Source organism: Gobius niger (assembly GCF_951799975.1).
Source record: "Gobius niger genome assembly, chromosome: 13".
NCBI classification, from domain to species: domain Eukaryota; kingdom Metazoa; phylum Chordata; class Actinopteri; order Gobiiformes; family Gobiidae; genus Gobius; species Gobius niger.
The window spans coordinates 14,081,546-14,095,734 of record NC_136864.1 but is presented as its reverse complement, the minus strand read 5'-3'; the positions used below and the strand labels follow the sequence as shown (position 1 = coordinate 14,095,734).

General features: G+C 38.6%; 2 protein-coding genes across 2 annotated transcripts in view; one reads left to right on the top strand and one right to left on the bottom strand.

The window, feature by feature from the left end:
* cryz (crystallin, zeta (quinone reductase)) overlaps positions 1–14,189 on the top strand; it is a 145,599-nt gene that overhangs the window by 77,119 nt on the left and 54,291 nt on the right. The gene's annotated exons all lie outside the window — the stretch shown is intronic.
* On the bottom strand, positions 2,449–13,134 carry LOC306972875 (myosin-7-like; the record flags this gene model as incomplete). The annotated part of the gene is made up of 35 exons (XM_079569582.1): positions 12,922–13,134; positions 12,706–12,849; positions 12,482–12,638; positions 12,381–12,408; positions 12,041–12,305; positions 11,910–11,973; positions 11,701–11,799; positions 11,495–11,598; positions 11,273–11,411; positions 11,080–11,198; positions 10,847–10,996; positions 10,600–10,770; positions 10,214–10,523; positions 10,022–10,089; positions 9,740–9,945; positions 7,796–7,919; positions 7,580–7,716; positions 7,191–7,446; positions 6,872–7,114; positions 6,605–6,781; positions 6,388–6,533; positions 6,086–6,176; positions 5,617–6,006; positions 5,425–5,551; positions 5,234–5,352; positions 4,959–5,155; positions 4,691–4,874; positions 4,460–4,625; positions 4,267–4,391; positions 3,871–4,179; positions 3,089–3,658; positions 2,917–3,021; positions 2,755–2,850; positions 2,552–2,686; positions 2,449–2,469 (listed from the first exon to the last, which is right to left on the bottom strand). The coding sequence occupies exons 1-35, from the start codon at positions 13,120–13,122 to the stop codon at positions 2,449–2,451; spliced, it is 5,943 nt and encodes a 1,980-aa protein (XP_079425708.1). The 5' UTR covers positions 13,123–13,134.

Below are 14,189 nucleotides of genomic sequence, written 5' to 3'. Positions count from 1 at the left end.
TAAAATTGATCTGTACTTTTTGATGTCTATCCAAAAGGATCACAATGCAAGTGCCCTTGCCCGGCTTCTGTTGGCATGGCATTGTTTTCTTCCATTTAGCCTTGAGCACAAAGATAACTTGTGAAATTCCTGACTGGTGGCCTTTGGCAGCTTGGGGACTGAAGGGATAGCTTGGGGAGAGCTTGTGACGCACAGACTAAGGACAGCTTCAGGAACAACAGGTGATAAGACCTCTAATGTAGTGTGTCAAAAGTAGAAATATACGTACAGAGCCCAACTAACGGCCTTGACAGTTGTTTCAATTACTGAATTATTCAAATGTCAGCTGTTATTACGTTGGCCCAGTGCACGTCCTTTGTAGATTGCCATTTCCTTCACTTATGGTATGTCTATTCTTGGCTGAGCCTCCATTCTCAGCTGTCCAAAGTCCTTGTCTTTGACTTTTATGATCTCATTAGCTCACAAGGGAAAGTGCCTGACACCTTACCTCCCTTAAGTCTGAAACAAGATCCTGTGCTACTATTGTTAGCATTTGTTATTTGTTATTGTACAAGGTCACTTTTAAGGGGGTTTCAAGAGGGTGTCAACTTCTGTTAGAAAGTTCATTTCTCTCTTGCCTTGTCTTACTCACATCCATATTCTGTCTATGGACACGGTATGGACGTTTGTTCACACCACTCATTCGGAGACAGCAAAGTACATTTACAGGTACATTTGATTTCTCTTTATGTCTTGTGAATTTAGATTTTATTTTAAATTAGTTTATGTTTTATTGTTAGATGCGTGGCTCCTTACACAAACTATTGATTAATTTATTGTTTTGTCTGTGTTTATTCCAGGATTTTACTGACAGCATCATCTCTGCATCAGTTGTCCCAGCACCTCTTTATGCGACTTGCAGCAGGTCTGTTTCAGCAACTTAAAAAGTATCTTTCTTCATTAATGTATTAAACATATGTAGATCACAGTGGTTATTGAAAGTAGTACTTAATGTGCAATGTAATAGAAAATGACATTGCAGTTTAAAAATCACTAACACTGAAAATTACTTGAATGACCGAAATTAGCATTATTCTCTGCTTTCAATGCTATGTACAATTCAGAAGCAGCTACTACAGCAGACACTTGGCTCCCTCTGTTGAGTATCAAATGTAATTACACTGTGGACAGGGGTTTGAGAATCAATGTGTATAAAATTGAGCTGCTGGTTGCCAGAGTGCACATAGCAAGAACAATGTGCAGGCTGAACTAAAAGTCTAAAAAATATTGAGGTATATTTAATTGTGTGTCTATTGTCTATTGTTGTCTATTGTTTCTGCTAGTTTTGAACACTAATAATAAGGTTTTTTTTTCTTTGTTTTGTCTGTGAACGTGAACGATAATGTGAAGATTATCGTTGTTAAGGCACTTTCACCATCACACGGACTGACTTCTACCACACAGGTCTGTACCAACAATACCACCTGGAGAAAAAAAAAATATATATATATAAGGCTAAATAATAATAATAATAATAATCTTATTGAACTAATTTATAACTTGGTACATGTTATAATGGATCAAAAATAATGTACATATTTTGAGAGGAACAAAGTGATCGCTTCAGTGGGTAGAATTGTCTGTAAAGAAGGTGTTCTTCAGGATCAAAACGTAAGTATAGGCAAAAAAAAGGAAAAATCCGCGGCACTGTGACACCTGGTTAGAAGTCCTTTATTGAGTGCCTCGGGGTTTTCCCTTTTTTGCCTATAATGTACATATTTGTTTTACTCATTTATTCTGGTTGTTTTGGGTCACTTTTTGTAAATATATAAACAATTAAGGTAAAATTACAAGATAAAATTGCAGTTGCATTATTATTAAATTCAATGTAAACATCTAAAGCAGGCACTCCCCCTGCTGATTGAAGAATGTAATTGCACTGTGTGGATGGAGATAGAATAATAATAATTTTTTAATATTTTTGTTTTTAAAAAAATATGAACTTGTTACTGTTTAGAAAGAAACAATAAATATTATTTTGTCTGAGGGAATAAATGGTGACTTTTTGCCGACTCCTAACAATAATATTGTGTACATAAAAACAATGAATATTTATGTAATTTGTTATTATTTATTAGTTGTTACACTATAATTCATAGCTCTGATTGAGAACAACATGTCTGGTTTAGTTATCATACCTTCAAATATATAGTTATAAATTGGGAGCAACAACATTATTGAACTTGTAACTTATTTGTCGTAGCGACAATTGTCTTTTGCTTTTAGGATTTAAAAAATTGGGAAATATTTGTGCAAATATAACATAGAATTATAGAAATTGTCATCCATACAAACAAAAGAGACAGCAGTCAGTTCAGATGCATTTTATTTATTCTACTGATCACTCGCATGCGTAAGGAGACACCGCTTGATTTAGAGGTGCCTCAAAAAAGACATGTAATAACTGCCTCATTCTCCTTCAAAACCTTTCTGCAAAAAAAGAGAGAAAATGTGGTCATATAGCATACATTTTCAACATTTTTTGTTTGTATGGTTCTGATTTGTTGCAAACCTTTGATCCCACATCTCTGCTTTTAGCACGGAGCTTGTTGACTTGGGACTCAGCTATGTCAGCTCTTTCTTCTGCTTCATCATATTCATGTTGGAGTTTGCGGAACTTGACAAGATTATTGTTTGCTTGTTCCTCCTGTTAAATACAAGACTCAAATCAACAGGAAGCTCTAATATTAATTTAATTAAATCATTATTACTTACAGATTCTTCTGACGCTCTTTTATATGATTTAACTTTAAGCTGCAGCTTATCAACTAGATCCTGAAGGCGTGACAGGTTTTTGCGGTCCTCTTCAGTCTTAAAAATATACAAGAAGAACCATGTGATTTGGCTACATTAGTTTGCATTTGTGTTGGGACTTACCTGATAAGTGAGCTCCTTGATTCGCCTTTCATATTTCCTCACTGCTTTGACTGCATCACTTGATTTCTTCTGTTCACTTTCTACCTCATTTTCAAGTTCTTTAACCTGGGAGCAGTTGGTAAATTACCAGATAAATACAGTATTGTCTTATATAGCTAACATAAGTATGTACCCTGGCCTCCAGTTTCTGCACTTGCTTCTTGCCTCCCTTCAAAGCGATCTGTTCGGCCTCATCCAGACGGTGCTGCAGGTCTTTGATGGTCTGCTCCATGTTCTTCTTCATGCGCTCCAGGTGAGAACTGGTGTCCTGCTCTTTCTTCAGCTCCTCTGCCATCATGGCCGCATCAGTGATGGCCTTCTTGGCCTTCTCTTCAGCGTTTCTGCACTCCTGCACTGCTTCCTCCACTTCAGTCTGAAGCTGGGATGTGTCAGCCTCCAGCTTTTTCTTGTGGTTAATCAAACTGGTGTTCTGCATTGAGAATAAGAGACAGTGACTACAGTGGTTAAATTCAATGTGATGCTGTAATACAGCACTGACCTGTGAGTGCAGTAACTGCACTCTCTCAGTCACATCCAGCAGCTCTTGTTCAGCAAGTTTGCGGCCTCTCTCAGTTTGCTCTAAAGCAGCTCTTAGTTCTTCAACTTCAGCTTGAAGCAAATTATTACGTCTTTCAATGATGGCATTGTTTTCCTTCAGATCATCATTGGCACGGTGAGAGTCGTCCAGCTGCAGCTGAGCATCCTTTGGAAAGAGTCAGTCGGAATTTAATCTCTAATACTGTAAATCTGTGTGTCATATTGTAATGTTTTTATTAAGGAAGAAATGGGAATATGCTTCTCAGTGCTAAGACAGGAGCCCCAACATTTGGGGAGTATAGCAATTTCTGTATTTGTTGCTTGAATTTTGTGTTGAGGCATAGAATAACATGAATAAAAGTCAAGTTGTGTTGCTACCTTCAGATGGGCATGAACGGATTTGAGTTGTTTCTGGGCCTCGGCTGCCTGCCTGTTTGCCTGGCTGAGCTGAATCTCCATCTCATTGAGGTCTCCCTCCATCTTTTTCTTCAGACGAAGAGCTTCATTTCTGCTGCGAGTTTCAGCCTCGAGAGAGCTCTGGAGGGTGTCTACAATTCGCTGTTGGTTTCTTTTGGCTTGCTCCATCTCTTCATCTTTCTCAGCCAGCTTACGCTCAATTTCAGCCTTTACTTGGTTGAACTCAAGCTGAACTCTCAGAATCTTTCCCTCCTCGTGCTCCAGAGAGGCCTAGAATGAGGAAAGATACTGTAATATTATTGTATCCAAGCCCAATTTATCTACTGTGTGTGTTCTCTGCCAGAAGACATACTCTACCTCTGCCTCTTCCAGTGCACTTTGTATTTCAGACTTTTCTTGTTCCAACTGCTTCCGTATCTTTTCGAGCTCATGAATACTTTTCCCATTCTCACCAATTTGCTCAGTTAAATCAGATATTTCCTCTATAAATAAAGTGTCAATTATTTCCACATCAGATTATGAAGTAAACTTGTTTTAGTATGGGTTTTACCTTGAAGATTTTTGTTCTCTCTCTTCATAGTCTCCAAATGATCCAATGATTCTTCATAGGAGTTCTTCAGTTTGAAGAGTTCAGTGCTTAGAGACCTGGCTTCTTTCTGAGAGCTCTCTAGATCTGCCTGTGACTCCTCGTACTTTTGTTTCCACTCTGACAAGATCTATAACAAAAATCATGTATAATCATATTTAATGTTAAGCCATTAACTCAGCCATGCCTGCATACTTTATCAAAGTTTCTTTGTTTCTTGTCCAGAGCAGCAGCAGCAGCATTAGACCTCTCCACATCCACCATGAGATCTTCAATTTCATTCTGGAGTCTGTGTTTGGTCTTCTCCAGAGATGAGCACTTAGCATTCACAGCTTCCACAGCCTCCTCAGCTTCCTGCAGACGATGCGCCAACTTCTTTCTTGTATATTAGTAAATGTTAGTGACAGTCTTATTAATGCTGGAAGTTTACTGTACATTTAGATAGTATGCGCTGGAGACTTACTTTGCCTCCTCTAGTTCCTCAGTCCTCTGGATGGCATCAGTTTCGTACTTGGTTCTCCACTGTGCCACTTCAAAGTTTGCTTTGGACATACTTCGCTGCAGCTCAGCCTTTGCCTCCTGCTCCTCTTCAAACTGCTCTCTGAGCAGGTCACAGTCATGGCGAGCAGACTGCACTGCATGGGCTAATGCATTCTTGGCCTGAAAAGAAAATGTGTGTGTTTAGTTGATAATCTTTACAGTAATGTTTGAAGAGTACATCTTTTCTTTAGACTTGACCTTGACTTCCTCCTCCAGTTGTCGTTTAAGGTCTTCAGCCTGTTGAGTGTAAGACTGTTTTCCTCTGGTCAGCTGAGAAACCAGTGAGTCCTTTTCCTCAAGTTTCCGGAGAAGTTCACCTTTTACCCAAAAAATGTGTTGTGAGTAATAAAACAGGCTTAGATGGAGTCTACTTTCACATTAGTCCTCACCATTTTCAGTTTGAAGCCTTGCTTTGTGCAAAGTGAAGTCATTTATGGTTCTCTGCCCCTCTTCAGCTTTAGTTTTGTATTCATTCATCTGGTCCTCCAAAGATCTGCACATTTTCTCCAAATTATTCTGAAACAGTTCAGTCAGATGTAAACAAATGCAGGCTTATTCTAATATGTTTTTGCTTGTTTTACCTTGGCCTTAGCAATATGTTCCATATTGGAGACCACATCATCCAGCTCCAGTCGAAGTTCACTCTTCTCTTTCTCCAGTTTCTGCTTGACTCTCTGGAGGTTATCGATCTGTTCTCCCAGGTCAGCCACACTGTCGGCTTGTTTCTTCCTGAGTGTGGCAGTGGTGGCCTCATTGTGCAGAGTGGCCTCTTCCAGGTCCCTGCGAAGTTTCTGAAACTCAGCCTCCCTTTTCTTGTTCATCTCAATCTGGGCAGATGTTGCTCCACCGGCCTCTTCCAGCCTCTCACTGATCTCCTCCAGTTCTCTGGCCAAGTCTGCTCTCTGCTTCTCCACTTTGGCTCGAGCAGCTCGCTCTGCTTCAAGCTCCTCTTCCAGCTCCTCGATGCGGGCCTAAAGTCAGAGACATTTTCACTGCACTTTCACTTCTAAAACTGATGTTAATCATATTTTAAACACAAAGTCTGTGTACCTGTAACTCCTTCAATTTTTTCTGGAGTTGGGCATTTATTACTTGTTCATCTTCAATCTTGCCATTCAGTTGACTCTGTTCAAAGTCTTTTCTATCAGAAAAATTGCAATGATTTTTCACTATAATGCATTCAATTTGCCATTTAAAACAATCATTATGCATTTAAGGCTTCTTTAATGTATTGATAAATTAGCTGGCTAAAGGGGCTGTGTAGTTATTGACATTTTATCCATAAATGGTCAGATTACATATTGATAGGTCTTGTAGAAAGCTCATAAAAGTTCAGGTAGCATAATCTTTACTTTTTCAGCCGCTCTTCGAGTTGCTGCTTGTCATTTTCAAGATCCATGATACTTTCGTGGGCTAACTTCAGATCTCCTTCAAGTTTCCGTTTTGCTCTTTCAAGATCCATGCGAACCTTCTTTTCTTGTTCAAGGGATCCTTCAAGCTGTAAAACGTTGTTATTAGGTTTGATGTGTTTCATGTCTCAAACAAAAAGCTTTTATCTCTAAATCTTACATCATCCACTTGTTGCTCCAGCTTGGTCTTGGCCTTGGTCAGAGTGTTGACTTTGTCTTCTTCACACTGCAGGTCATCCAGTGTTTGCTGATGAGCTTCCTGTAAGGCTTTCTTCTCTTTGGTCAGTTTGGCGATGATTTCATCTAGTGCAGCCATTTCTTCAACCAGGTTCTTTACCTGTAAATTGTACAGTTTTATTATGTAAGTAAGTTTCAGTTTATTCTGCTAAATAAATCGATGAATACAGTCTACAACAATAATCTGTACCTTATTCTCAGTGGCATGTTTCTCTTTCTCCACTTTGGCCAGAGTGAGCTCTAAGTCATCAATGTCTTTCTTGAGCTCAGAGCACTCGTCCTCCAGCTTCCTTCTCTTTGCTGTGAGTTCTGCATTCATCTCCTCTTCATCTTCCAATCTCTCAGACAGTTCTTTGATTTTTGCTTCAAGTTGAATTTTACTCTTGATTAGACCTTCACATCTTTCTTCAGCATCACAAAGATTATCTTGCTCCTGTAACAATCAAAAATGCATAATATTTTAATATAATATTTTTTTTCGATATCATACAAAAGTACGATGTACATACAGCATGAACTTGGAGTTGCAGATCATTCTTCTCTTGGAGAAGAGTCACCATTTTTTCTTCTAGTTCTTTCCTGCGTGCTTCACTTTTCGCGTAAGCCTCCTTTAGTTTTGCGAACTCTTCCTTCATTGTTGCCATTTCTTTCTCTGTTTCAGCAGATTTTAACAAAGGCTTGATCTTAAAATACATTTTCATCCAGGGCCAATTTTTAACCCCCATGAAGGCACGGATGTTCCACTGGATCACAAGAATCGCATCCCTACACAAAATGCAAAGCCAAAAATATGATTATACTTTTTCTTAACACAGTTTTTATGTTTTCCTTTTTTTATGTCATGAGTATGGAAAATAAAATTTGATTTATTTATGTTGAAAAAATGTTTTACTTTTACCTGCGTTCAACAATTTTTTGGAATTCAATTCTTGCTAAAACACCTCGTGATCTGGCCTGGAGTCTGGTAATGATCAATGCCAATCGATCATCTCTCATTTCCTCCAGAAGACCAAGCAGTCCTGCTTTAAAGAACACCTACTTAAATGCAGAGATAAATGGGGTTATGGAGTCGGTATTAGTCATGTCACACATATGTTGAAACATGAAAACTTGCCTTTGTATGTCCCAGTTTGTACTGATTATGGTCGATATCTAAGGATCCCAAAAGCTTTTCGGATGCTTTTTTGTTGTCAATAAACTGACCTTCAGGTATGGCACTAGGGTTCAGTATACGGTATCTTGAGGTAAATAAAAACAGTCAGTAATACAGATAAAAACAATCAGTTATACAGTATTTATGTTTAAATACTGGAATAATTTACCTTAACTTAAAACGATACCAAATTTAAGATGAAATTAAAGCACTACTGAAAATCCACCCAACGTTGTTCTCATAAATAACAAAATTAATAATGTATGTTTAAAATATATGACTTTTGTTGGTCATGCATGTCATGTTTAAATATGTACTGTTTGTTGCTTTAATGGACAGGTGCTGTACATTAGCACTTGTGCTAACGCACTAAAAAACATTGCATCTGGTTTGTCCAATGTATATGTGATGTCTTTAATAAACGAAGAAAAAAAAAGAAGAAAAAAATTACCTTATGGCTCATACAATACTATCTCAATACATGTCAAGTTCTACAAAGTAATATCATTATTGCCGTATTTCCATTAAACAGTCTGATGTTTCAAATTCATAACTAGAATTCGATTGCTATGACTGTGTTGTGCATTTATTAAACAATAACAAAAAAGCATAGATATTGGCAATGAGCTATTGATACTCATGATGCCATAAACCAGGATTATACAACATATAAAACTCGCCTCCGACTCCAGTTCCCCTTCCGTTTCCCGCCTACTTGACTTCTCCGCCACCTTTGATACCATTGACCTCTCCATCCTTCTCCATTGCCTACAGCATGTTGGCATCTCTGGCTCAGCTCTCTCTTTGTTCAACTCCTACCTCACTAATAGGAGATCTCAATTGATTTCAACAATTGCACATCCCACACCATACCTGTTAGCCATGGAGTCCCTCAAAGCTCAGTGCTTGGTCCCCTTCTGTTTATTCTGCACATGCTTCCCCTTGGACTTATTCATAATCACGGGTTAAAAGTCCACAGTTATGCAGACAATGCACAACTCTCAACTCTCACAGTATACACCATCACAAACTGCCTCTCTGCAATAAAATCCTAGATGACCACCAACTTCCTTATACTCAACAGCAATAAATCTGAATTTGTCATTGGGCCCAAATCCCTCGCCTCCTCTCAGGATTTCACTCTCTCCGTTGATCACCTCTCTCCGTTAATCAGTCACCATCTCTCCCCAGATCAGAAATCTTGATTTCATCTTGACCCCACTTTATCATTTTAGCCCCATATATCACCAAAACAGGCTTTTGCGTCTCCAGAACATTGGTCACCTCCGCCCCCATCCTCGCCACATTTCCTGAAACCCTCTTCCATCCATTTATTTTCAAGACTCGACTACTTTAATAGCCTCCTCTATGGTCTCCCTTCTTCTGCCCACCTCCTCAACCACACCCGCTCCAGAGACCACATCACCCCATTCCTCCAACAGCTTCACTGGCGCCCCATACAGCAGTGCATCCGTTACAATGTTCTGCTCACCTACCTTAATAACATGGCCCCTTCGAACCTCACAAACCTCCTCCAGCACCAACACCCCTCCCGCCGCCTCTGCTCTGCTGACTTGACTCAGACCCATTACCAAATCCACGCACCGGACCTTGGAGGACTGACCCTTTGCCATTTCTGCCCCCTCCCTCTGGAACTCACTCCCCTTCCACATTAAAATCTCAGACTCATTGACCACTCTCAAAAAACTGCTCAAAACTCAAAATTCTCTTTCTTTGAAAAGCGCTATATAGAACCTATGTTTTATTAATAACATTATTATTATTATTATTATTATTATTATTATTATTATTATTATTATTATTATTATTATTATTATTATTATTATTATTATTATACATTTTCCACCCCAATTAACTAACAATAACATGATAACCAATACCCACCTCTGCTTGAAGTCTCCATAGAGGATCCTGTTGGGAAATCCTTTCCTGCAGATCCTGATGCCTTCCAGCACACCGTTACAGCGCAGCTGGTGCATCACCAGAGGGTTCTCCATGGCCCCAGGATTCTTGGTCTCATTGGGGATGATGCAGCGCACAAAGTGAGGGTGAGTGGATCTCAGGTTGGTCATCAGCTTGTTCAAGTTTTCCTGTTGATTAAACAAAGTTAATTGTTTTTTGTCCTTATTAAATACATGTTATTGTAAATATTTTAACTGGTCCTACCCTGTGTAGGGCTGACACCGTCTGGAAGGATGACCCTTTCTTTTTTGTTCCTTTTCCCCTTCCAGATTCTTGAGGTAAATTTGCAATATATAAGAATGTCAGGTAATCAAAGACCAGTTCAAATATGATATTTCAATATCACAATAATAATAATCACTTCTTGCTGCTTATATTCAATCTTAAGATACAAACCAGAGTCTGCTCCTGCATAATTTGCAAAGAGTGCTGCCAGCATTTTAAGTGTAGACTTTTGGTAAAGTCCAACAACGGTCTCATTTAAAGGGTCTTTGTTCTTCACCAGCCAGTTGTTGATATTATAATCAACAGTCCCAGCATAATGGACCAGGGAGAAATGAGCCTCCGGTTTCCCTTTGACAATCCTGGGCTTCTGAAAATTGGCAGATTTCCCTATATGATTGTCGTAAAGCTTAGCTTTAAATGTGGCATCACTGGCTTTTGGAAACATGCACTCCTCTTCAAGGATGGACATGATGCCCATGGGCTGTATGAGAATAAGTAATAATGTTATATGTTGGTAAACCATATTCAACTTCAGTGCCTCCTTCTAACAGTGTTACCTTTTCAATCAGGTCGATACAGGCCTGTAAGTCCATTCCAAAGTCTATAAAGGTCCACTCAATGCCCTCTTTCTTGTACTCTTCCTGCTCCAGCACAAACATGTGGTGGTTGAAAAACTGTTGCAGTTTTTCATTTGTGAAGTTGATGCAGAGCTGCTCAAAGGTGTTGAACTGAAACATTAAGATCCACATTGTCCTTGTTATTAAAAGAGCATCAATTTGTAGCATCTAATTGATAAACGCTCACTTCAAAAATTTCAAATCCAGCAATGTCCAGTACACCTATGAAGTACTGGCGCGGTTGTTTGGTGTCCAAGGATTGGTTAATTCTCATCACCATCCACATAAACATTTTCTCATACACGGACTTTGATAGTGCACTAACAGCATAGTACACCTAGATGGCAGAATATGGTATTACAATATTTGTCTTTTATTTGTAGTAGTATAATAGTATAGTAGTAGTAAGTTTTTGTCAACCTGATTGACATTCTGTCCCTTGGTGACCCACTCGTTTCCAACTTTAACTCTTGGGTGACACAGCCCTTTGATCAGGTCAGCAGAGTTCAAGCCCATCAGATATGCAACTTTGTCGGCTTCTGATAAATCAAAACCAAACTTGTTTTAGTGTGTGCATTTCAGGACTCGTATGGTCTATAATTGTGAGTATTGCCTTCAGTTCCATCAGACTCTGCTTGTTCCTCCCGTTGCTTTTGCTTGAACTTCATGTTTCCATAGTGCATAATGGCACCAGTCAGCTTGTAAATACTGTTTTTCTCCTCTTGGGTAAAACCCAACACATCAAAAGCATCCTTAATAAAATATAAGCAAAACCCATTTCACTGTGTTAATGTATACCACTCACATTGTTATAATTTGTAGTTGTTTTACTCACATCAGTGGCCATTAGCTCCTCAGAGTCATTGATTGAGGTTACAGTCGTCTCTCCTTGGGAGATGAAGGCGTAGTCGTAGGGGTTATTTGTAATTAGCAACATTTCTTAAAAAAACAAAAAATACATCAAAAGTTTAATAATTACAAAATTAGTCAAGCAGCCAAATTGCAACATCAATGATTTTTGCTGTGTTCGTTTTTCCGTACCCAACAGCTCAGGCTTTACTTGAGAGAGGATCTGATAGAAAATATGGTAGTCTCTCTCAGCTTTGAGCTGATATGTCACACGAGACTTTTCCAAGAGGTCTGTAAGAAGTGTTTAACACACAATATTAGATTGTCTCTATATCTAGTGCTATTATTTCTGTACAGATCATGGAATTGTGGCAAACCATCTCAGTTCACCTTGTACTTACAAGTCTCAATGTCAGCAGAAGCGAGCTTCCCTCGATTGTCAAAGTGGATTCTGATAAATTTGCCCTATTGGAAATATTACTCAATTTTAATCTATCAAGTCTAGTCCCAAAAAAAAAAAAATAACACTCACAAATCTCGAGGAGTTGTCATTTCTGATGGTCTTGGCGTTTCCAAAGGCCTCCAGAGCGGGGTTTGCCTGAATGATTTGATCCTCCAGGGTTCCCTGTATGACATGTTTATTTTTATTTATAGATTGTGAATCACTACATACCTTACCATAACAAACCTTTTTCTCAGCTGCTGCATCTTTCTTCCCACTTGGTGCTGCTGCGATGCTGGCAAAGTACTGAATGACACGTTTGGTATTGACAGTCTTTCCAGCACCAGATTCTCCACTAAGGAAACACAATGACCATGTTTGAATACCTTTCTTAGTCATTTTTGTTTGACGTCTGATCTGCAAAACTTACGTGATGAGGATTGACTGATTTTCTCTATCTGGATGAAATAATAAAACACAATTATACTTGTAGTTAAAATATGCTTTAAAAATAAAGAAATAGCGCTTTACCTGCTAGCATGTACTGGTAGGCATTGTCAGAGATGGAGAAGATGTGAGGAGGAGCTTCACTCCTCTTCTTTCCTCTGTAAGCAGTAACCACTTCTTGGTTGTAGACTGGCAGCCACTTGTAGGGGTTGATAGTCACACAGAACAGCCCAGAGTAGGTCTATCAAAGAGACAGTCAGTGATATTTGATCTTGTGTAGTATCCCACAACACTAGACATTATCTCACATAGATCATCCATGCAGCATAACGCTCTTTGAGGTTAAACAGCACAGCGGGCTCATGGAGGAAAGTAAACATCGCCATGTCTTCAATTTTATCAAACTTTGGCGGGTTTTGGGGGTGCACATCAACGTCTTTCACTGTTACAGTCTGTAAAACACATTGTAATATTTATTGAAATGGAACATTATATGTAGATTTCTTTATCTCTATTGCACATACCTTTCCAAATTCAGTCTGAGCTGTGACTTTGTCCCCGTCTCGACTGACAATCGAAGCCTTGACGTATTCCACCTCAGGATCAGGAACAAAGCATTCCTTCTTCATGTCAAACTTTCGAGTTTGAGCTTCAAGTCGCTCCTTGTCCGATTTTCTCAGATAAGAAGCTGCGGGCCCAAACTCCCGCATGGCTGCATCACCCATTTTTTAACCTGCACAAAGTAAACTAAATAAAATAAACGAAATATAAATTTATTTACAGACATCTTGAAGAGAACTCCCATTACCTGGGGGTTTGGCTTGGTGACACAGCAGAACAAGAGGTCTGTCTGAAAGCCTGTATAATTAAGCATTTGTTAATACTGTATTATCAGCAACTGTAAATATCTTTTCTGCTTATCGAGCTTACCTTAATCTTTGAAATAATCGAGAGAAATGATGAGCCCCCATGGCAGATAACAATCCCGCCTTGTTAATAAAGGTTGTTTAATTGCCAAATAAGGGATGAAGTTTGAAAAAAACGGTCTCCAGATCAAAACGATCTAAATCCTAATTGGGCAGGGTTTACTGCTTCTATTTGTTGCTATCACCTTGTGACAAACAAGGCGAGGACACAACATGATTCAAAGAAAGGGGAGGGCAACAAGGGACAGGCCGGATACTATATCGAGTCACTCTTACTTTATGACCATTTACTAAACAGCTATGTCAGGGTTGCTGTTTTTGTTGTTTTGTTACCTTGAAGTATGATGTATATTTGTTCAAAGGTATATTTTCCTCAGTTTAGCTTTGAATATGCTGTTTTTTTTATTTATTTATGTATTTTTGATGATTGTTATACTGAGATGAATTAATATTCTGTTTTTACTGGTTTTGTCTTTTTAAATCTAGAAGCAAAGATCATATCAACCAATACAACTTTTTTTTTGTCACAGATTTTGCAATTACCAAACAAAAAATCCCCAAAATGTAATTTTAGAATCAAGAAAAAAATGGCAAATCTCTTATAAATATCTCAAGCCATTAAGAAATATTTGTAATTCACACACAAAATCCTCCTTGTAGTTGTAATAGTTGTTTTTACAGATTGCTTCGGCTGTACATGAGTCATCTGTGAGTGTGGAAAGAGATGCCCTTAAAGCAGGTATGGTTTTGAAGGTTATTGACAGTTAAAAACAGATCATTTTGCAAAGTAATATTTTTGGTACTGTGATGTCATTTGTATTACTTAAAAAAATAAAGTTCACCAGGTCATGTATTTCAAGGGGGCT